The 23,764-nt window shown below is 40.6% G+C and overlaps 1 protein-coding gene across 2 annotated transcripts; it reads left to right on the forward strand.

Moving 5' to 3' along the window:
- The first annotated feature begins 8,219 nt into the window (after positions 1-8,219).
- Positions 8,220-17,151, forward strand: CCNG2 (cyclin G2). Of its 2 annotated transcripts, XM_044388144.3 has the most exons (9): positions 8,220-8,539; positions 9,112-9,420; positions 9,507-9,644; positions 10,295-10,432; positions 11,497-11,747; positions 11,936-12,014; positions 12,104-12,202; positions 14,334-14,539; positions 15,717-17,151. In XM_044388144.3, the coding sequence occupies exons 3-9, from the start codon at positions 9,507-9,509 to the stop codon at positions 15,835-15,837; spliced, it is 1,032 nt and encodes a 343-aa protein (XP_044244079.1). In that variant the 5' UTR covers positions 8,220-8,539; positions 9,112-9,420; the 3' UTR covers positions 15,838-17,151. The 2 variants fall into 2 exon arrangements, with proteins under 2 accessions (XP_044244079.1, XP_026365692.1); XM_026509907.4 differs by lacking the exon at positions 9,112-9,420.
- Positions 17,152-23,764: the final 6,613 nt, after the last annotated feature.

A 23,764-nucleotide genomic window follows, 5' to 3' on the forward strand; every position in this document is an offset into this window, starting at 1 on the left:
AGGAGAGCATAACCGGTAGGGCAATCAGAGTATTTGCTGGTTACAATCTTCTGTTATAAAGATAAAAAATACTTACACGTCATAAGATGGAAAACAGCCCAAATGTCTGCAAAATAGCCCCATATTAAGACCAATAGGAACACATCAGCAATTTCCCTCTGGCAGCTAAACATTTGCCAGCTACTGATATGACATACTCACATGATGTTTCAAGCCTTTAGACATCTCCCTGCAATGTCTAGAGAAAGGCAGGAAAGAAAAACCCTCTTTTTTCTTCCCCTATTGGCTTTCCTGGGATTTGAGTGGTAGGACTGTACTCAAAACAATCGGCCTGCTTTGTTAGAAACACGTTAATCCCAAACTCCAGGGTGAAGGGTTAATCCTGGTAGGCCTGGTCTCTATCTGGACAATTTCTTTTCAGATTAGTTTGGTAGAGAAAAATCAGATTTCCCTTGCTGTTTAAGAGAAAACAACAACAACAACAACAACAAAAACACATTATGAAAGTATGCAGGTGAAAAACTTACTGATTAATTTTCCTAATAAAACATCCAAATCCAAATTGCCTTGGCTTAGGCTAACCTAAACTACTGATGCAACCACTTTACATGAATTTAATAAGAAATACATTCAATGGATCAAGCTTATGTCCAACTGGGAGTTTTATTTTCCTTCTTCCTGATACCAGAATCACTATGTAAAATAGTGGTTAAGAGCATGGGTCGTCGAGTCACATTGTCTGCTAGTAAACACTGAATCTAGCACTGTCTTGCCGTGGGATCAAGTTACTTAAACTCTCTGGACCTGTATTTCTGCATCTGTGTGTGTTATAGGCATTAAAATTATGTCAATACATATAAATCACTTAGTATAATGCTTGACAGGTAACTATTGATTACCAAGCGTGGATTTATTGCGAAGCTAATGAAATGTAGCTTTAGGGGACCTCGCTTGCACAGGCTCTTCCTGAGGTCTCAGTATGGGCTCTAGCTGAGTGTTCACATGCATTTTTATTTTCTAGTTTTGCAAAAGAAAAACATTTTAACTGTAGTCATTTAAGGCTGCTGTCTCTCTCCATGTCAAATTCCACTGTAACATTTTCTCTTATGTTTGGAAATGCTTGAGTGTCCACCAGTATTTTGGGATCTGGCTAAGGGGAAGTTGATCTGGGGACACACCATTTTAACTGAAATTTGGAAACATGCAGATATTATACTTTAGAATTAATGTCTTATTTAAGAAAAATTTTATCTAATCTTTTTGTGTATTATGATATCCATAATGAGTTGTAAAACTGAAAGAAATGTTTTAAGATACCAACAATTTTTTTAAAAAATGATAAGCCATGCTAGAGGAAAGGCTAAATTTTAAAAAATTCTATAGGAAATTATATTACAATATTGTAATCTTGTGAAGAGGTAATCAGAAAGTTTGAAGCCATAAACTTCGGCAAAAAGTTTTATAACCACGCATTAAGGAGTTTGTTAATAAAAATTTCTTGCTGATTTGATATAAAATATTGACATTGACAAAGATAGCATAAAACACAAATATCCTTCTGCAATAAGGAAACAGACAAGCTAATTACTGAGTGTGGCCAGTTTTCAATGATGCCCTCAAGTTTTACAGCTCATATTGTAAATGAGAAAGGTTCGAAGATCTTTGTAAGTGGAAAAGGAAGGCACAAGAGTCAGAGCTGAGAAAGATTTGAAGTTTCTACACTGCTGGCTTTGAAGATAAAGAAAGGGGCCACGAGCCAAGGAATGTGGTGATCTCAAGACGCTAGAGAAGGCAAGGAAATGTATCGTCCATAGAGCTGCCAGAAAGAATGTAGCCCTGCCGACACCTTGATTTGAATCTAGTGAGACTCATTTCAAATTTGTGGCCCCCCAGAACTCTAAGATAATAAATTTGTGTTGTTTTGAGCCACTAGTTTGTGGTGATCTGTTACAGTAGCAATATGAAATGAGTATAGAAATGATGTGATTGCTAAGGACAGCTCATGAAAGGGGATACAGTGTTCACCTGGTTTTCTTCAAGCTTTGTCACCATGCCATGAGGAAATAGAAAGACCACATACATAGGCATTCTGGCCACCAGCCTCAGCGAAAGTCACAGCCCACAGTCAGCACCAACTCCAGACATGTGAACTGAGCACGCCACAGGATGACTCCAGCCCCAAGCACCAAGTTACTCAATGTAACTTCATGGAAGTCCCCGAGAAAGGATTGCCTTGCTGAGCTCAGCCAACCCTAGAACTGTGAGTTATGATAATAAAATGATTGCTGTTTTAAGCCACTAAGTTTTAGGGTGATTCACCTCACAGTGATGAATTACTGGAACAGTTAATATATGTCAACTTTTAAAAACTTACGATTTTTCTTAATTTGTTTCATGTTAAATAAATATTCATTTTCATATCTGATTTCATATTTGTTAATTCCATTCTTTTTGCTAGAGAGAACTCCTCCCAATTGTAAAGCTTCAACCCCTCCTTAACAATTTGGTTCTGTTCTTGCATGAAGCCAGAATTTCTTATTCAGAATGTGGTTAAATAGCATAACTAATATATGCAATTAGGCAGACCTGAGGATCTTGGAAATAAAGCAATCTTTCTTTTTAGAAATTGAAAAAATAACACATTTCATTTTGAAGACACTTTGAAGTACTAACAAAAGCAAAATTTAAGCTTATATTACTTAATTACATCTTAAATGTCAATTGCCTTTTCATTTGAGATCAAAATAAGAGATAATTACTTTCACAGAAAATGAAAACTTCCTTTACGATTAAGATGATATATTCAACAGATGTCTCCTAAACGATTCTTTGCTGACAGTATCAACTTCCCATAGCACTGTGATGGCAAGAAAAGACAGGAAATATCTGACTTAGGGCATGGTTCTCAGAACAAATCATAAAAGAAAAATGTGTTATGTAAATAATAATGTACACTGTCCCAAAATGCAGCCTGGGTCACTTAAAATATATTTGCTTTGAGACAGACAGACCCACCGCTTTGAAATAATCAGCTCTGATTTCAAGAATTGCCATATTATCAGTGGCACACTCCTTTCGCCCTCTCTCGATGCCATGGCAAAGCTACTTCATTTATTTCTGTTAACTCTTAGCAGAACAGAAAGAGTTCTGGATACTAAAGAAATGAGTTGGGACACGGAGGTCAAATGCACAGTGAGTTGGAGGCTTTCCGAGATAGTTTGTGTAAGACTAACTCACTGGCAGGCTAGTGGAACCGGGAGAGCCTACCCTGGCTGGCTGGGAAACCTGCTGCACTCACTTAGAAGGTCTCTATGGTGTGGGCAAGTCCCACACTTACAGGACTGAGCGCCTCACTATCTGGGAATTAACTGTGTAATGAATGTCACTAACCCTTGCATAGATAAACACTCCCTTGGAAAGATACAACAGGCTTCCATCATTGTCAACAACAATAACAAGATATCTATATAGTAAATAGATTATAAATGTTGAGTTTGCTCATTTCAGATTTGGTGTTTGTCCATGAGAAAGTCACAAAGCAGAATATATGACATGTTCACTCATTTATCCTGCTGGTTGCTCGAAGAAAGTGATTATCTGCATATAAATCATTTCATTCTTTCAAGTCCAGATAAAAAAAATGAGCACTTGGTTGAAAAAGCTGAATTCCTTCAAAATGGCACCCCAGCTTAATTTATGCTTGCCCTGTTTCTTTCCCTCCAGCAAGCATTCCCGTCCCCTTTGCCAGGTTCTGCTAGCAAGGTTAATCTGCTAGCAAGGGCTGCAAAACACCTCAGTGACAGAAAATAGCCAAGGCATGGAGCCAGAAATAGTGAATTGAGGGGAAAACGGAACGTGGCATTATGTCAGCATTACCAGTCCTGATCCTGAGGTTCTTTCCTTTCAGGGCTACTTTCTACCAAATTCCTTCGATAAAGTTAGGGATGGTCCCTTCTTTTTCCTCAAGAAGTCACAGCATTGTGCAAGTCCCAACAGGGGAGGTGTATGCAGTAAAAGTACTTTTACAAATATTTTTATCTGGGGGCGCCTGGGTGGCTCAGTTGGTTAAGCGCCTGCTGTTGGCTCTGGTCATGATCTCAGGGTCCTGGGATTGAACCCCATGTCGAGCCCCATGTTGAACTTCATGTCTGGCTCCTCACTTGGCAGGGAGTCTGCTTCTTCCTCTGCCTCCCGCCTCCACTCATGCTTGCTCACACACTCTCTCTCTTCCTCTCAAATAAATAAAATCTTTAAAAAAATCCCAAATGTTTCTACAAAAATCCCATTTTATATAACTAAACCACTCTCCAATTTTGCAGAAAGCAGAGCTGGAGGAGGTACACGAGTGGGTGGAGACGTTCAAAGGTCATGGCTGGACACTACTGCTCACCCTGCGATTCTTGGGAGAGGGTTGTAAGGGAACCCTTATGCCACAGTGTATGGTTGACTTCTGCTCTGAGAAGGAACAAGGCTTAGAACCATTCAGAAGGGCCTGCAAGGGCCTTTCCTTTCCCAAGCTTAAATAAACCGCTCTGTGATTTCTGGTTCACCCCTGTAATTCAACTCTTCCCGGGGTGAGCGTGTTATTGATTCTGTTGTCCTAAGAAACAGATTGATAATCATGGTTCCTTATAGAGCTATTCTATTAAAGAGCATATTGCATAGGAGGTAAAAATGCTGATTTGAACTTACTGGACTTGGGAGTCTGTATTTTTAGTAAATTTTAAGTGTGCCATAAAAAGAAAAAAAACCTACCCCCCCCAAATGTTTTATTTAATCTTTACATATGAAAAAGAAACAATTACCCCCTGGTGATTACTCCCCCCATTTGTTTTTCAGATTAGAAAATTGAGGTTCAGGACAATTCACATGATTCAAGTATTTAAGGTGCTGTCTCTATTGAGTAAGAAAGAAAGCTGGGACTCAAAGTCAGGTGTTCTGATTCCTTGGTTAGAGCTTTTGCCTTACACCTCGGATGTACCAGGACATATTCCGGGACTCTTGTTTTATTTACCTATTTTTTATTCCTGATGCCTAGTACCATGCCTGGCATCTAGTATATATCCATTAAATGTTAAATAAAAAGTTAGGATTTATTGTTTAAAACTTTCCCTTGTGAGGAGAAAGATGCTATCTAAAGAGTTGGAAGGGAATTTTGGCACCTTACGAAGTTCAGGGAAGTGCGAGTAGACAGCAATGAAGGGAAGCAGTTGCAGAGCTGCTTGCAGATACCCTATGTTCTTTCCAAGGTAGAAGCTTAAGTGTTGAGTGGTTTGAAGGACACTCCTCAGAAGTCAAGGATTCACTGAATGAAGGCATTGTGTCTGTGGGTGTGCCAATGCTTATTTCCTGCTCTGGGCCCACCTGCTAGTTTCACAGTCTCAGATGTCACTGAGGACAAGTTCCCTGTCTGTCCTTCATGAGGTTACTGGGGACAGAGTATCACCCAATCCCACTGTGCTGTAGGAGACCAAGTATCTTATAATGAAATAAATCCCCTCAAAGTCCTTCCTGGGCCTGCCAGATGTCCGATTCCCTATTTTGTATGTGAGCCTGATGCAGGAAAGTCACCCCCAAGAAAGATTAGGAAGGACTGAAAAGTAGTTGACAGGTGCCTAGGGGAGAATGTCCTTTAAATAAATAAGACCCACAGCTTGTAGCGAAGTAAACCAAAGTGATAAGGACAGAAAAATAGGCCTGGAGAAAATCTGTCATTTAAAAAAAATGAAAAATGAAAAAATAAAGGCTGTAATAACAACCAAAAAAATCAGCAGAACCTAAGGAGAAAACTTGCATCAGATTCTTCCCCAGAATATCATCATTGTTGAAAGGAGGTGTTTTGAAGAAAAAAAAAAAAAAGGATGATGTTCAAGTAGTTATACTTGACGAGTATTTTTTAATGATTGCTATTTCCTTTATCTTAAAAAAGTAAGTGGACTGAAGTGGATAAAGGGCTCCATATTGGACAATTTGATCAGTCTTTTCTCCTGTACTGAACAGGGCCTGCCAAGACCAGGAAACTGAACACCACTTGGCAAGGTCTCGTCTTATTCTTAGAGAACTCATCATTCAAAAGGCTGCCTGATAAAAGACACAAAAATATACCAGTTATGAAATATCATATAGTATATACATTTTGTATAACTTTCTAACAGTCAGTGGTCTAAGTTAGGGACAATTTCTTGATCTCTTCCTTTTTTGTCTTATGCCATCTCTATTTAAAAAATCTTATACCACATAATTTTACATTTCCTCTTTCACATCACTTATTTTATATCTTATGTTCCTTTTCTACCTTTGCCCTTCTACTTGAAAAAAGTCCCCAATCTCCTTTATGTTTTGGCCACAAACTCTCCTTTCTCTCATGGGCATGTTTTCTGTCCAGCTGCTTTCTGTCTCTCTCTGGAGCCTCTTTATATACTGCAATGAGCTGTCATCTATGTATTCTAATCTTAGCTTTATTTTCCATGTTTGTTGCATACCCTCGTTTATGTTTTTCAGCATAAACTTCCAGCAAAAAAGTTTATGTCAAATAAAAACAATAGTTTTAATAATGTTTAAAAGATCACACAAGTATTGCACAAAATTAGGCAACCTGTAAACCATTTAAAAATAATCTGTTAAAGTGATTTTCTTTTCCAAAACCCTGAACAAGGCCATATCACCCTGAAATAGGACGATTTGCTCTTCCAGTTCCCCTTTCCCCAAGTTGCTCTGAGCTCCAGACTCTCATGTCTAGTCCCAGCTAACATGTAAAGGGATCTATTTCTGAAATTCTTCAGCTGCTCTGGAAAGAAGATAAAGTTGCTTCTAAAGCTGTATTGTGTGCCTTCTCATATTTTACAAGTAACAAAACAATTCACAGAGAACATGCAGAAGAGCAGAAAAGAGAAATCTGTTCCTTAAGTTTGATTATTTAGATTAGAACTCAAGAATATGCTATTTACGGATTTGTGCATTTGGCTGACAGTGGCCCGGAACTGAGGAGGGAGAAAGTAGAGAAAGTAACCATAAATGTTAGAAGGGAGTCTCTTACATCCCCCAAAGATATTCTGTGTAAATGTTTCTCTGGCCTAAGGCACCCTTTGTTCTGCTTTTTGCTCCGCCTCAGAAGCGGTGTCGCCTCTTAATAATAACGTTAATTATAATGGACAATAAATGATAATTTATGGGTGACCGAAAACCAAGAAGCCTCTGGGAGTTTTCATTAAAACAACAGCGCAATTACAACCTCTGGAGGCACGATCTTATAATTATTAAATGTTTGTGTGCCCTCATCAGTAAGCGCAGGTTAAGTTTTTCCTTTTAAGCCCCCCCTCGTACATTTATTTTTAGTACAGAAAAATTTCAAGGCACATCAAATTAAAAAGAATAGTTATAACGAACACTCTCGTACCCGTCACCCATCTTCACCAACTCCTGACTTTTTGCCAATCTCGTTTCACCTATCATCTCCGTTTTTTCCTCTTGGTAGGAAAAACTTTAAAGCAAATACGAGAGATGAGAGCATTCTACTTCTTAAAAATTTCAGTAAACACCCCAACAATTTTATAATAACTTGATTGGTTATAGCAAAATGGACGCGCAGAACAAAGTAAAGGTTTTCTAGCTATTACAGTTCTCTGGAGGTAAGAATGGCAAAGCACAGGAACCCGTGGAGGTGGGGGCGGTAAGAACTAGACCCCAGGGTCAGGTCTATAAATTCCTTCAGAGCTATCAGGCATGCGCAATCCAGACCCCAGAGTTGCTAAGGCCCCAAGGAAGATAGAAGCTCTGGATAAGACGAAAGCCAATCAGAGGGCTTGAAGGCTAATCAGTCAACCAATCCAGATTCGAGAGTGCATCAGATGCTCAGCATTCTGATCGCTCTACCAGTATCCAATCCGAGAGCTGGCTGCTTTGGGCGGACTTTTCAAAACAGCGAAAACAAAACAAATGGGGACCTTTAAAAGGTGCAATGCGACCAGAAACTATCTCCTTCCGCCTCTCAAACCTATCACTCCTTTCCCTTCCCTCCTCCGGATCAGTCGCAGAAAGCCGACTCCCAGAGTCCACCCTCCGCCCTGGGATCAAGAGGGTGGCTCGACAAAGCAAAGGCGAGGGGAGGAGGGCACAAATCCGGCTGGGGACAGTAGCATAGAGGCGGGACTCTTTTTCAAAGTCTTTTGCGGAAGCTTGGGATCCCTCCGCGGGGAGTCACGTGCCCCGCCCCCTTGGGGGCGTCGAAAACTCAAAACAAAAACAAGGGGTTTGCTTCAGCCTCGGCTGTGGAGGCAGCGGTGCCCGCAGAGGGGCAGGGCTTGAGGGGCCGGCGCTGCGCCCCAGCTGGAGGGTGGGCGTACAGCGAGCGGGATGAAGCTCGGGCTGTGAGGCCGAGGCGGCCGGCGGTGGCAGGGGGTGGAAGGGTCCGATGCCGGTCCGGGAGCACCGCTGAGGCGGCGGGTCCCCGACCTCTGGAGACAGGTTCGGAGGCCCCCGCCGCGCCCAGTCCTCACCGGACCGTGACGCCGCGGGCTGGTGGAGGCGCGTCTCCGGCACGGTGAGTGGGCTTGCCGGGGATCGCGGGGTTTCTTTGTTCGTGGTTGGGACTTGGCGGGGGGTGTCGGAGTACCCACTCCTCAGCCCCGGGAGCGACTCCGGTCCTGCCCTCAGCCGGGGGATGGGCACTGGAGGCGGAAAAATGTTGGAGAGAGGAGTAGAGAGTCAGGGAGGCTGAAGACAATTCTTTGGTTGCACCCCCCCGCCCCATTTTGTCACGGGGGCTTGCTGGGGTGGTGCTTCCTGGATTGACAGCTCCGGGGCTCAGCACAGTTGAGGAAGCTGGGCATCAGTGGATGGAGGGGTGTTGTCCGGGCACGGGGTGGGCCGGAACTCTGTCCCCCGACTGACGGGCCACGCCACGCTACTGCTCTCTCGGATCACTGTCTTGCCACTCGGGTGGGTCTGGAGTAGGCTCTGTCGTAGCCGATGGGGAAGGCTTGGGGGCTGGACTCCAGCGAAAGGGGTTTCTAGAGCTGGGCTCCCCGGGAGAGGCGGGGCTCAGGAATCTCCTCCCTCCGCTTCTTTGTTCAGTCGCGAGACTTTCTCTCCCCTCCCCCCTATTGTGCAAAGCGCCCACCCCAAGACCCGCTGCTGTAGCTGCCCTAGGTGCTTTGTGCGGGGAGAAGCCCCTCCCCCCACGGCTTCAGGTGGGGCGGCTGTCCGGACACCGCCGCTCGGGGACAGTTTCCTGTTTGTGAAACAGCCCGGAGGCCGGGGCCGGCCGGTCTGACCCAGCGCTGGCCCGCGGACCAGACCGCGGCCCCTCCTCCTGCCACACCTCCCTGGAGGTGGGAGAGAATTGCGCTGGGGTTCTGGAGGACGTGACTGATCCCCTCACCCGCTGCTCGCCGGGGTGTGCTGGGGCGCCTCTCGCTGGAGGTATTGGCACTAGCTCTTTTCTGCCCACTCCCCCCTTTCCCCCTACCCCCAGGATACCCTCTAATTGCGTGGTGTCTTTGCTGCAGATGAAGGATTTGGGGGCAGAGTATTTGGCGGGTCGTGAAGGGGTCCAGCTCTTCGGATTGTTGAACATCTATCTAGAACAGGAACAGAGATTCCAACCTCGAGAAAAAGGGCTAAGCTTGATCGAAGCTACCCCGGAGGTAAGCTCCCAGAAAAGAGATCTTGGTCAAGCAGCTGATAGGGCTTGGAGAAGGATCTTTTTTTTTTTTTTTCCTCCTCCAGTTGAATCAAGATTAAAGGCTACAAAGTTTCTTGAGACCAAAATTTGTTTTCTAGAATATTAAGATAAATCTTACAAAGGGTCATGCAAGAATGAGAGTGATACTAACTCTAGAGAAGTGTTTCTTCAAATGTGTCACTCCAAACCTGCAGCTTGTGGGTGGGAGACTCCCTGGGAACTGAGTAGTTCTTTGTGGAAATACCCTCTGCCCATGAAATACTTTATAGTAGGCTCTTAGATTTTATTTTCTTAATAAAGAAAACAAACTATCTCCATTATAGGGAAATTATATTTGCTATAACCCTCTGGAAGTGTAACAACAGTTCACTTTATACTGGATTGCTGAAGCTCTTTTGTGCTGCATATTTTTAAAAAGGCATGAGTATATCTATATATATATATGTCTTGTATCTGAAAAAGTGTGTATCATTAGTTAAATGATACCACTCTTTCCTCCCATTATTCTTGAAGGTTAAGAAAAAAAAATTATCTTATTTGAATCTAATTGTGTGTATTTATCCATCTAATTCTAAGAAAAGTCATAACTTTGGCTCTTGGTTTTTATTGCAGGATGATAACACTTTGTGTCCAAGATTAAGAAATGCCAAAGTAGAAGATTTAAGGAGTTTAACCAACTTTTTTGGATCTTGCACTGAAACTTTTGTCTTGGCTGTCAATATTTTAGATAGATTCTTGGCTCTTATGAAGGTATTTAATCATTTTTGTATATGCATCTTCATATTTCTAAACCTAGTGCCCAGCACAGTGCCTGGCATACAAGGGTTCGATAAATGTTTGACAAGTGAATGTAATTATGTCATTGCATAGAAACATTTTTAGTTGGAATTGTGATCTTCAGTGCCAGAGTGAGAGACTACAGAATTAACTGTGTTGTATTTTAAGTTAGGTTTTGCTGTTACTGTTTATATACCTTCTCTTTGAAGATGTGACAAAACGGAGACCACTGTTTTTAGGTACTCCCTACATACCTATACAGTCCTCAAAATACGGTTTTCGTATTTTTATCTCCCATCATGTTTTTCTTGGAGCTTAGTTGTTTTTAATACTGAAACATGACAAATGGAAGTGTAGCAGTATATTAAAGGTGACCTACTGCGTTTCCTGTGAGAAGTCTTTTCAAAGCAGGGAGCCATAGTCTTATTAACCAGCAACTGTTAGAAAAATGTGGTGATTCTTCTGCCAATAGGATTGCTGTCAGCTGCTGGGTCAGTTTTCAGGGCACTGAAAAGAAAAGGGCAGCCATCTGTCCATGGCAGCTTTTACATATGCTCTGCTCTGCACAACTGATGCAATATTTCTCTTTGGCAAATTTGCATTGAAATGTGGGAGGATACTTAAAGATAAATAGAGAAGAAGATAAAGAGATAAGTCACATGTATTATGTTTATATCTAAAGAAGTATATATTGTCTCAGTGTTGAAAGGCTTAATTTTTTGGCGGGGGGAGTCTGTACTATTACGAATTTCATGTTTGAAATACAAAGTATGATTCGGTGTTAGAAACCTGCCTTTTGAATTTGCATTTAAATTACTTAATTTAAATGCTTAAAGTGCCTTTTTTTAAAAAATGGGAAGTTAACTCAGTTTAAGATGTAAAAATAATTAGGTATAATTGTGAGTAAGGGTAAGTACTTGAAGCAGCAAGGTTGTGTTCTGTCTTAAGAGTTAGGGACATCATTATAATCTTTTAAGTGCCTGCTTTGCTAAGTCAGAGTGACAGTTGTTAGAAAAGCCTTTTTCTTTGTTTTTCAGGTGAAACCTAAACATTTGTCTTGCATTGGAGTCTGTTGTTTTTTGCTGGCTGCTAGAATAGTTGAAGAAGAATGCAATATTCCATCCACTCATGATGTAATCCGGATTAGTCAATGTAAATGTACTGCTTCTGACATAAAACGGATGGAAAAAATAATTTCAGAAAAATTGCACTATGAATTGGAAGCAACTACTGCCTTAAACTTTTTGCACTTATACCATACCATTGTACTTTATCATACATCAGAAAGGTCAGTGGGATTACAAATAAAAGTTTTGTACTTTAGCATTGCTGTAGCTAACAGTTACGATGCCAGTGAAATTTATGTTTTTACTCCTGTAAATTTTCAACTTGGACTTTCAACAGCAAGTTCTAAAACCATTTAAATCTTTGGAAGTTTAATAAGTAAATATTTTGTTTTATTTTTTCATTGTACAGGAAAGAAATACTGAGTCTAGATAAACTAGAAGCTCAGCTGAAAGCTTGCAACTGCCGACTTATCTTTTCAAAAGCAAAAGTAAGTTGATTTCTTGCTTACATATGTCTCACTGCTTCTATTTTGAATTTTTAAAAAATACTTATTTTTAATTTTTTTTTTTTTTTAAGCCATCTGTGTTAGCTTTGTGCCTTCTCAATTTGGAAGTAGAAACTTTGAAATCCATTGAATTATTGGAAATTCTTCTGCTTGTTAAAAAACATTCCAAGGTAAATTATCTTCAGTTCTTATTCTTTCTCCTAATGTTTCATTTTTTCCTCCCTATGGTGATTTAAACATTAGGTAGTACTTTATGGGGCTCTTAGCTTTTACACTTTTTTCTTGTATCTCAAGCGTTGAAGTTCTCAAAATGCAGCTTTGACACAGACAGTATTAAGCTGGAAGTGGAACCTGATCACTTAGCCTAACTTCTTTCTGTGTTCAGATGTTGTCCCTTCTCTGGTATTCTCACCAGTTGGTAACACAGTGGTGCACGTTGCTACATGCACATTGTTCTAAAATACATACTAGGAAGTAGACTTAGTAAATATACTAATGGCAGTCCGTTACATCTGTAGGGCTGAATCATCATCCCAACAGTAGCATTACCAAAATAACTTCAGCCATGTTTTTCTTTTTAAACCTCTTAGTCTGGCTGGCCCAATAAGTTTTGCAGTAAGGAGTGTTAGTACTAATAGGAAGTGCTTTGGGGTTTCGTTAGCACAGAAGTAGGGTAGATTGTGAGAGGCACTATAACTGGGAATCTGGTTGGACCAGAAGAATCTTAGACAATGAAAGTTTGGGTAGCAAAGGCTTGTGGTCAGGAAGTTGGTGGACTAGAAGGGTTTGGGAATCATTTAATGTAGGCTTATAGTTAAAATGTCTAGGTGATATTCATAAGCAGGAGTGGGGATATCCAACTCAATAGTAGTTTTGGAAGCCAAGCATGGAAATGAGACAAGGAGTCACAGATGACCAAGATTTGAACCTAATGGTGGGGGAAATATTGATACCATAGAGGGAAATTTGAGAGAAATTAATTTGTAGAAGTATGATTTTAGGCACTTGTATGTCTTTTAGGTGGATAGATACTTAGCAGATATTTGGCAACCTGGAGTAAAAACTCAGAAGATAAATTGTAGTTGGAGATTGAGATTTGAAATTTCTCGTGAAGAAATAATAGTAGAAACCATAAGAAACTCGTGGGAGTTGTTTGCTTAGGGGTCAGTTGAAACTCTGGGTTTTCATTGTTGGTAGTTTCCCCCTTAGGCAGGGGAAGGAGGGCCTATGAGACAAGTGCATGGTCAGGTTGGAAAAAGGTTTTCAAGAAGTATTGCAAGTCAGGAGTATTGAATTTTGATGAGAGACCCAGTGTAAAAAGAATTGAAGGAGGCTCTTAGATACCTAGAGAGAGGTGTCCGTAGAATGAGAAGCGAGTCAGTGAGATTGCAAGGGGGTTCAAGATGTAGCTGGATTAGGTGGTAATGGAGACCAGGATGATATAAAATTATCTTCTGTTTGTGATGAAAGTATTTGTGAAGCATTTTTTTTTAAGCAGATAACTTCTAGCTTTCATTTATATCATGAATTTATTAGTTGTAAAACCTTTTATAATATCTGGAAATATCTTTTTTTAAAGATTTTATTTATTTGACACAGAGAGAGAGAGCACAAGCAAGGGGAGCAGCAGGCAGAGAAAGGGAGAAGCAGACTCCCCACTGAGCAGGGAGCCCGATGTGGGGCTCAGTCCTGGGACACCGGGATCATGACCTGAGCTGAAAGCAGGCACTTAACCAGCTGAGCCACCCAGGTGCCCCGATCTAGAAATATCTTGAGTGAAAATTTATTCATTGAAATAAATTGGGGCACTCCTCAGTGGTGGAGGAACTGTGCTCTTTGGGGGGAAATTCCTCTTCTGTCATATTGCTAACTTTTCCATTAGCATATATTTGGTGTCTTAATGTAAATGCATACTTTTAGCAATCCACACAATGCTATGTTATAGAAACCTAAATTATGTTAAATTCCTTTCCTTGAGACTATTAAAGAATATACTTAATAATAGGTTGATTAACAAACCTAATGTTTTTAGGTCAGTGTATTTTCTTTAAATAGGCAAAGATTTTTATTAGGTTCTATGTAAATTATTTATACCTACAGTGTTCCTCCCTTAAACCAGTGGTTACCAGATTTTGACTGCTCATTAGAGTCACTTGTGGAGCTTTAAAAAAATCTTGATACCAAGGTCATGTCCCATATCCAAAAGAATATGTGATGGTGGGAGCCAGGCATCAGTATATTTTAGGCATTATAGGGTGATTCTAAGGTAGTTAACCTCTTCATTAAAATATTTTTTTCCAGGTTAATGACACCGAGTTCATTTATTGGAGGGAGTTAGTTTCTAAATGCCTAGCCGAATATTCTTCTCCTGAATGTTGCAAACCAGATCTTAAGAAATTGGTTTGGATTGTTTCGAGGCGCACAGCCCAGAACCTCCACAACAGCTACTATAGTGTTCCTGAGCTGCCGACGATCCCAGAGGGGGGTTGTTTTGATGAAAGTGAAAGGTAAGCAGGTTCCTTGACTAATTAGACTTCCCCTTAGTAAATAACACTGATTTTATACTCAAAATGGAACCTGGGAATATTCCAGGGTATTAGAGAAAGCCCCCACTCCAATAGCATCACTTCTTCAGGTGAGGAAATCACCTAGAGGTAGTATTACTAAAGTCGGTGATGATTTAGAAGTATACGCCCCCCCCCCCCCCATTTTTTCTTTATTAAGAAAACAAAACAAGATGCTCTATATTACATCCCCAGGACTTGTAACTGGAAGTTTGTACCTGTTGACCACTTTCACCTGTTTTCATCCCCTGCCTCTGGCAACCACCAATCTGTTCTCTGCATCTATGAGTTCTGGTTTTTGTTTTGCTCATTCTTAGATTCCACATGTAAGTGAGATCATACAGTGTTTGTCTTTCCTCTGTCTGACTTATTTCATTCCTTCCCTTTTTGAAAACTGGTTGTTTCACATCTCCCTTGCTCTTTGAAATATAGTTTAGTTTAAAAACAAACAAAACCTGAAATGGCATTCTGGGCTTTTCAGGGTTAGTATGAATTCCTAATATGGTGCCTTGGGTAGAGGCTGTGGGTTAAATGACTGGAAAATAAAGGGAACCACCACCACTAATGTGGCAGACTTCTCTTAGATATTTATCATTTTGTCAAATGCCATTGTCTTGTTCAGAGTGAGTTTTTGTGCATAAAATGAATAATTTTATTAAATTTGGTTATTTTATGCTCTAGAGATAAAGAACAAGAAGTTTCGTTTTTATAGCTTAGTGGCTTCTTGGTTTGAGGGTATCAGGGATATAATTATTAATGCAAGAAAGACAGCAAAACCATGTGATGGGAGATTTGTTGTCCTTTATCTCCATTTACTGGATTTAAAATGCTTAGAATTGTACAGTTAGTTGCTGATATTTATTAATTGGTACAAGTATAATAGTTTGGCAGATAGTAATTTGTCTAAACCTCTTAAAATCTGTGTTTTCTAAGGAGATTACAATAGATTACCGTTCATTTTAGGAAGTCCTTATAAGTTAAATTTTGTCTCTGTAAAGCTTAAATTTTGAATATAAAAATCCCAAGACTAGAGATACTCGTTTAGTAGTTTTATTTGGCTTTAAAACGTTTAAGTATTTTCTAAATAATGGAATCTTCTTGTCTCTTTTCCTCCCTTTAGTGAGGACTCTTGTGAAGATATGAGTTGTGAAGAGAGTCTCAGCAGCTCTCCTTCCAGTGATCAAGAGTGCACTTTCTTTTTCAACTTCAAAGTGGCACAGACACTGTGCTTTCCATCTTAGAAATCTGATTGTTCTGTGTCAGAATTTCAAGTGTGTATACAGGTTTCAAAGCAATAAATGGGGGAGTAGGTAGTTTTCTGGTCCATCCCCCATCTAGGCAGAAATTGCATAGACTGGAATACCTACCTTCTATTTATTATTCAGATCAGATCTGGCCTATTTTCATATTTAATCCTAAGCCATCAAATGGGTTAGTGCCTCTTAAACGATTAACAATGTTTTACACATTGGCACTTTATTTTTCTCATTGATCTTTAGCTACTTGGGGGAAGAGGGAAGGTGCTGATACCTTCAATTTGTTACTTTTCAAGATTTTTAAAGATGAATAGTGTAGCTTACCTTAAAAACTTTTTATAAAGCCTTCACCTGTCTTTAGTTAAACGGATTGGGAGTGTAGAAGTGCTTCCTTAGTAGGGACCGTGGATAACCCTTTAATGGTTGATCGTAGATCTCCCCTACCCTCCAGTCTCAGAACAGAGAATATACTCTCCAATGTCATACACCTTTTTGTTGTTTTGTTTTTTAAATGATCACTTACTCTGATGCAGACTCTATAAACTTAGGAATTATAATACTGACATTTCTGTGAATTTTAGTATATAATGTGTTGATTGAAGTTTCTGCTAAAGCAGAACTACTTGACAGGCTATGGTTGTTAGATAGTTGCATTTTTAATGCCTAAGTATTGTCAGACTATAGTATTATTTTAATGTTACTAAAACAATCCATAATCTGTTAGTTATGCATGCACCTGTTTGAAAGCAGTGCAGGAAGTTGAAGAGAACTAGGTAACTGTGGAATTGATAAATGTTGATCTAGTAGCATATTTTATTTTATTTTCTTATATTCAAAAAGTCTGCATGATTATGTTTATTTCCTTTGTAATTCACATTTCAAAAATAATGGTATTAGTATATGGGTGCCAAGACTGAACATGAAGTTAAAAAAAAAGTTAAGTGTTTGTAGTTTTCTAGTTTTAAGTATATCTGTGTGGTGGTACAGCCATAAGAATAGGGATTTACAAACTCTGTACACGTGAGATTTTGTACAGAGAATTTTTTTTAACTTTATAAATTGTATATGAAAATGTAAATCTTAAAAAATGTACATAAAAATACTGTATTTTTTTACCCTGTGTGTGTGGTAGTCTAGGCATTGCATGTAAATATAATTTATTGTGTATTCTGTATTATAAATCATACATTGATGACTTACTTTTTAAATGTAAGTCATCATCCGTTGGATGATTTCTGAAGTGGATCTTTTTGAAGTAATAATAGATTACAACTCAAAATAAAATGTTAATGAATTATACTCCTTGTTTGCAATTGTATCTTAAGTTTTTGGTTCAAAAGAAAAAGTGCTTGCTGTATTTCCAGGGAAAGGCTTGAAGTGAGGCTGGAGTGCCTCCAAGGTAAGCTCTCTATCTGGTTACCAGAAGTCCTCTAGGTAGTATTTCTTCATCACATTTGGCCCTCAGCCTTGGAGATACTGAAAGCAAATCCTGTCACTTGAGAATTGACCTCTCTCTGGGGTGGACTCATGTGAAACAAAAGAGTGATGTATTGACCTGAATACCTATTAATTTATAGTGAAAGGCAGCAGGTATCAAGTACACCAGAGTACTCAGGTTGGAAGATCGATACGGTTTCTTTCTGCAGACAGGCCAAATTCTAATCACAAGGTTGCTTGCCAAATAAACACAGGAGTGTACTATGACTGACCCTGTGAGCCTCCGACTCTTTGTACCCCTTTTTCCAAGACTTAGGCATGTTTTGCAAGTCATGGTGGGGTTTTTTGGGGCGAGGGGGCATATGTTCCCCCTCTGGTTTGATTTTGTAGACCTTTCTTTTCTCTAGTTGTTTGGAAAATCATATACTGAATGTGGATTTCATGTAATACTAATACCTCTTCTCCCTTAGTGATATGGCCATGTTTTCCTAACCCTCCCAGTGGAGATTCTTGGCTTGAGGATGACCCTTCCCTTTTTATTAAGTCATTTGGGTAAATAGTAGACCATACATTGTGCTTCCAGATTTTGATTTGTTGAGATGTGAAAGTTATTTGTGGCTTTCCAAATCTTGAAACCTTCTTCAGGATTTGATTGCTTTTCTTACTAGATGCTCTTATGGCGTGAATCTGCACACATGGTTTCAACTGTTCCCCTTTATGGTTTTCAGCATATTTGGTCTAGCCCTCTTTACTGAGCTCCCAACTTGCTTTTTCACAACTGGCCACCCCACTGGGAAGTTTCTGATTCCTCCCAAACCTGCTCTTCCTGTATGTTTATCTTGGTGAATAGGTATTGTCTACTCAAGTTGGAAACTTACGTGATCTTATCTCCTCCCACCTGTTTACTGGACATTTCCATTTATCGTTGATATGATTTCATTTATACTCTATGGCTTTATTCTGTCTCTTTTTTGCCACTGGCTTGGTTCAGTCCTGTTCTTTTTATCAGCAGGGTCACTACAGTATCTTAGTCATTTCCAGACTTTGTTGCTTCTGCTGTTCTCATGCTGTGGTATCCCTGCTGGTCCCTGGATCTCCACCCGTTTGACCCTCAGAAAGTGAGATGGGACAAATACGATGTGTTAATCACCTTTCACACTCAGGTCAACTATAGATGGATTAGTTGCAGAACACTTCTCATGAAAATTTTAACCATTTTCTTTGTCAAGGATTTGACTTTTCAATTCCTTTTATTTCAACACTAGGTTCTAACATGATGTTCCTCCCCCTTGCCTCCTACCTTCCCCTATGTACATACAAATTGCCAGCTTATTTAGGCAACCCATTTTATTTTATTTATTAATTTATTTTTTTTTAAATGATTTTTTATTATATTATGTTAGTCACCATACGGTACATCCCCGGTTTCCGATGTAAGGCTCGATGATTCATTAGCTGTGTATAACACCCAGTGCACCATGCAATACGTGCCCTCCTTACTACCCATCACCGGTCTATCCCATTCCCCCACCCCCCTCCCCTCTGAGGCCCTCAGTTTGTTTCTCATTAGGCAACCCATTTTAATCAGATTCTTATGTGAACAAAGACCATGTAGTTTGCATTTGTCATTTTTGAACTGAGTTTTTCTAATTATTTGTACCAGAAATGGGTCAACAAGCTGCTGTTCTTGTGTTTAGCAAGTCAGGTTGTGTGGTAGGTAGTTTCCCAATAGCTAATGAGTCTTCCCGTCCCTGTGCATACACACTGTTCTTCCCATCAAGAGGTGGAGTCTGTTCCCTTTGAATTTCCGCTAGCCTTGTGCCTGGGTTTGCTTACTGAAGTGCAGTGGAAGAGGTTCAGTGCATGTCTCACCCTACGCTTTAAGAAGACTGGCAGCTTCCTTTTTATCCTTGGAGGCCAGCCACCATGCTGCAAAGAAGCTCAGGTTGGATTATTGAAAGATGAGAAGCCAGGTAGAGAGAGGCTCTTGAGGATGAGAGATCACCTTGGATGTTCTAGAGCCAGCTAAGCTCCCAGCTGACTGCAGCTTGCAATGAGGTACCCTCAGCTACAACACACAGAGCTGAGGAACCGCCTCGCTCATCCCACTCAACACACAGACTCATGAAAATAATAAATTGTTTTAAGCCTCTAGGTTTTGGGGTAGTTTGTTATACAGCAATAGTTCATCGAGACAGGTTGCTTGTTCTTTATAGTCCAACGGTGGTTATCTCTGAGTGATGAGCTTATAGCTGATTGTTTTTACTAATAATGCTTATCTGTAGTTTTCATTGTTTGTCCTTTAAAAATGGATTTGAATTATTAGTGTATTAACAATAAAGAGTGAACTTTAAAAAACGCACACTGATTATATCCTTTCTTTGATTAAAATCCTTAATGGCTTCACGTTGGTCCTTAGCATGAAGTTCAAACTCCTTACCATGGCGTGTAAGACCCTGCTTGATTTGATCCCTCTTCAGGCCTGTCCCTCATGGCATCCAACACACTTTCCAGCTTAATTGCATTTCAGCTCATCCCATTCACTGTGCTTTTGCTCACCTCAGTAACTTCGTGCACACTCTTTCATCTACCTGGAACACCTTTCCTGGCATCCTCGTCTGGCAAACTTCTACTTTCCACCGTAGGAGTCGTTTCATTTATGCCCCGGGTATTTGAGTGCCTCTTATGTGCCAGGCACTAGAACAGGAATTTGATACATAAAGCCAAACACAACACACAATGTCCCTGCCCTCACGCAACTTACATTATTATGGTGGTGAAACCAAACAATTCACAGCAAAGAATATAATTTTTAAAGGTTATGATGATATTTTCTTCCAAGAAATCTTTCTGGAACTCCTTTGCTTTCCTCTCTTTCTCAGTGCTACATGTTTCCATAAAACTATATTTTTCTCATCCTAGTAGTTAATGCCTTGCTTGTCTGTCTCCCTTATGTGCTTACCTTACCTGTCCGATCAGAGAAGGAGGGGGCTGTTTGTCTTTCTTATTCATTGCTGAATCCCCACTGCCTCGCGTAGTAGCTGGCCCAGACTCTTTCTCCTTCAGCTGTTACTCATAACAAGAAACTTACCTAACCACTTAATATGTTTTAGGCACCTTGCAAGAATTATTTAATTTTTACCACAATCTATTAGACAAGTACTGCTATTGGTTCCCTTTTACAAGGAAAGAAACTAAGGATTAGAGAAGAACTTGGACATAGATCTAATAAGGAGCAGGGCTGAAATTCAAACCAAGTCTGTCTGCCAAACCCTATTCTCTTTGTTAAGCCACAATGCCAAAGTACTACCCAAATGTTGATGGTACTCATTAAACAGTTACTGAATGAATGAAATAAAAGTTCTTACAAAGAAAACCCTACTCATTATACCAGTAACATAAACCACAGTATTCTTCTCTTCAATTTTTAAGTGCTTTTGCCCATATAAAGAAAAAGTGGCTAAGAGTTAGAATTAAAATATCTTGTGGCAATGTAAAAATTCAAGACCGTATAGTGGTAGAGCAGATGAGGTCTCATCAAAAGCTGGGGATTCTGAAAACTTCTTTGTGCTCAGGCATGTGAGCCCTTCCCAATCCCTAGTTCCTTTTTATGCTTAGGTTATAGTTTATACTTTATCATTACCTTGGGTTCCAAGGCCCACAGTCATTCAATGTTAAAGGGGGTGGAACCTTGTATTAATTAAGGACTGTTTTGTTAAAGGCTTGCTTGCCCTTTGCCTGCCTTAACTATTCTCCAACATAACCATCATTTCCCACTTACTCACTTATGTTCTGGGATTTTTCCAGTAATTATTTCATGTGTCTGTGGTTTATCCCTTTGTCTAAACTCTAAGCTTCTCCTGAGAAGAGACCATGTGTTATGCTTCCTTTTATCATTCATGGTGCCAAGTATAATGTTGGGTAAAACATGTGTCAACATTTTTCTACGTGTATCTCACCTGATGGTGTCTGCTATTCCCGACTGCAGTGATCAGAGTTCGTAAAGATGAACTTCCAGGCGTGCAGGGATGGATTCACCCTCTCCAAAGTTAGGATTTCACATCATTACTAAGGCATGCAGGGGGCCATAGCCCATTGCTACAACTGTGCACCTTACTCATGAATAAGATGTCGTGATCAGAAACACAGGCTCTCTAACCAGACTGTCCAGGTTTGATCCCGGTTTGACCACTCAGTATGTGACCTGATTGGCTATTATCCAAAGTGTTTGTGCCTCAGTCTCTCTATCTGTATAAAGGGTCATTGACATTATTTACTTGCGTTAGACACAGAAATGTGCTGCCTAGATGCCCCAGCTATTGGGAGGCTTTTGGCACAAAACCTTCAGCTAACAGCCACTTTGGGGCAACACACCCAGACAGCAGCCCCACCCGAGGTCATGCCTTACCCAGGAGGGCTCACATCTATGACAGGTTAAGGTGAAAGGAGGTGTAAAGGCTTGGTCACTTTGGTCCAACACAGGTCAACCTGGATGGATCATTTTGGTCTCAGAGCTCTCCATGGGATTGGCTGAGGCTGCCATTGGGCCCGCGTTGTGCCTCACTTCCCTGCACCCGAACTTGCTTCCTTTCCCTCTCTGCCATGGACGTGGATCCCAAGGGTGCTTCCTAATGAACATCCCGTGCCCTAAACTTTGTCTCAGAGTCTGCTTCGTGGACATCACCACCAGCCAACACTGCTTTGTGGGGTTACTGTGTGTATTGAATGACATGATGATACGTGATGAAGAATCTGAAACAGTGCCTGATACACACCAAGTAACTATTGGCTATAATAATTATTACCCCACTTTTGCCCTACCTTCTTACTTCCCTAAAATAAGACTCAATAATTTATTCAACTATTATTGAGTTACTATAATATACTGACTTTTGTTCAAGAACTGAGGATGCAAAAAGGAATCAAAAAGTTAAAAATAGAGCCACCCTATGACCCAGCAATTGCACTATACTAGGTATTTACCTAAAGGATGCAAACGTAGTGATCCAAAGGGGCACCTGCTCCCCAATGTTTATAGCAGCAATGTCCACAATAGCCAAACTATGGAAAGAGCCCAGATCTCCATTGACAGATGAATGGATAAAGAAGATGTATACATATATACAATGGAATATTACTCAGCCATCAAAAAGAATGAAATCTTGCCATTTGCAATGATCTGGATGGAACTAGTGGGTATTATGCTAAGTGAAATAAGTCAGAGAAAGACAATTATAGGATCTCACTCATACGTGGAATTTAAGAAACAAAACAGAGGATCATAGGGGAAAAAACAAAATAAGATGAAATCAGAGAAGGAGACAAACCCTAAGAGACTCTTAGCTATAAGAAAAAAACTGAGGGCTGCTGGAGGGGACATGGGTGGGGGGATGGGGTAACAGGGTGATGGGTATTAAGGAGGGCACGTGATGTGATGAACACTGGGTGTTATATGCAACTGAGGAATCACTAAACTCTACTTTGAAACTAAAACAAAACAAAACTCAGGTCTTACCATTGAGAAGCTCATACTCTGAAGGGAGAGGCAGATATACCAATTACTATGCAATATAAGAAGCACAATAATAGAAATATGTTCAAGGCTCAGTGTAGCAACCTAGCCTTGACTCTGAACGGGTTCTCTAATCTTCTGGATGGAACAAAAGGCCATTTGGTGGGATTTCAGTCATTCCAGGGAGGCTGTGATGGTGTAGCCTCTTTCCTGTGCCCCTCACATCCTGTTTCCCTCCAGTGCATTCTGTCATTCCCACTTTTAGAAAATCTTTCCTTTAACTAAGGATTTTGCACCTGGTTAAATGCAAATATCTCTAACAGGGTTTACACCATGCTGGTTTGAGTACCTGTTCCCTCTGAGTCTCGTTTTGGACAAGAGCATGTATTCGTTTGGGTACCTGAGGAAGCAGATGTTGAGATGAAGCCAGAAGTGCAGTGGGTTTGTTTGTGGGTGGTGCCTGTGAACGGGAGTGTGGGAGGAGGGCGGGCTGGCAGGGAGAGCCCCGGGCTGTGATGCAGACTTGACAAAGACTCACCCAACCTGGGACTTCGGAGCGCAAGTTGCCCATTAGAACAGCGCCATTTTGGATGGAAATGGCCAGGGTCAGCACTCCCTGTGCTCAGTCACTGACCGCAGTCTATTCCCAAAGAGCATGGCTTCAGCTTGAATGCTCAGGTGGCTCTTGAAGGGGCTGCAGCTGGAGGCTGTCAACAGCTGGCCCTGGAGTGGGGCATCTCCAAGGCGCAACAGCACATACCTTCTCTGAACACGTATTTTACTCTGAAAAAGGAAGATACTGAGAACCGCAAAAATTCTTGACAAGACCACTCCATTCAAACCCCTGCACTAAGAGACTTGAGCGAATTTTAACAGGCTTGTCCCTGGGACAACCCAGGCCCCACGGGTGACAGGAGAATTTACGGTCTGTTCTAGCCAGCACCTGACCTCCCTTTCCTACAG

The sequence above is a fragment of the Ursus arctos genome, unplaced genomic scaffold (assembly GCF_023065955.2).
Source record: "Ursus arctos isolate Adak ecotype North America unplaced genomic scaffold, UrsArc2.0 scaffold_9, whole genome shotgun sequence".
NCBI lineage: Eukaryota > Metazoa > Chordata > Mammalia > Carnivora > Ursidae > Ursus > Ursus arctos.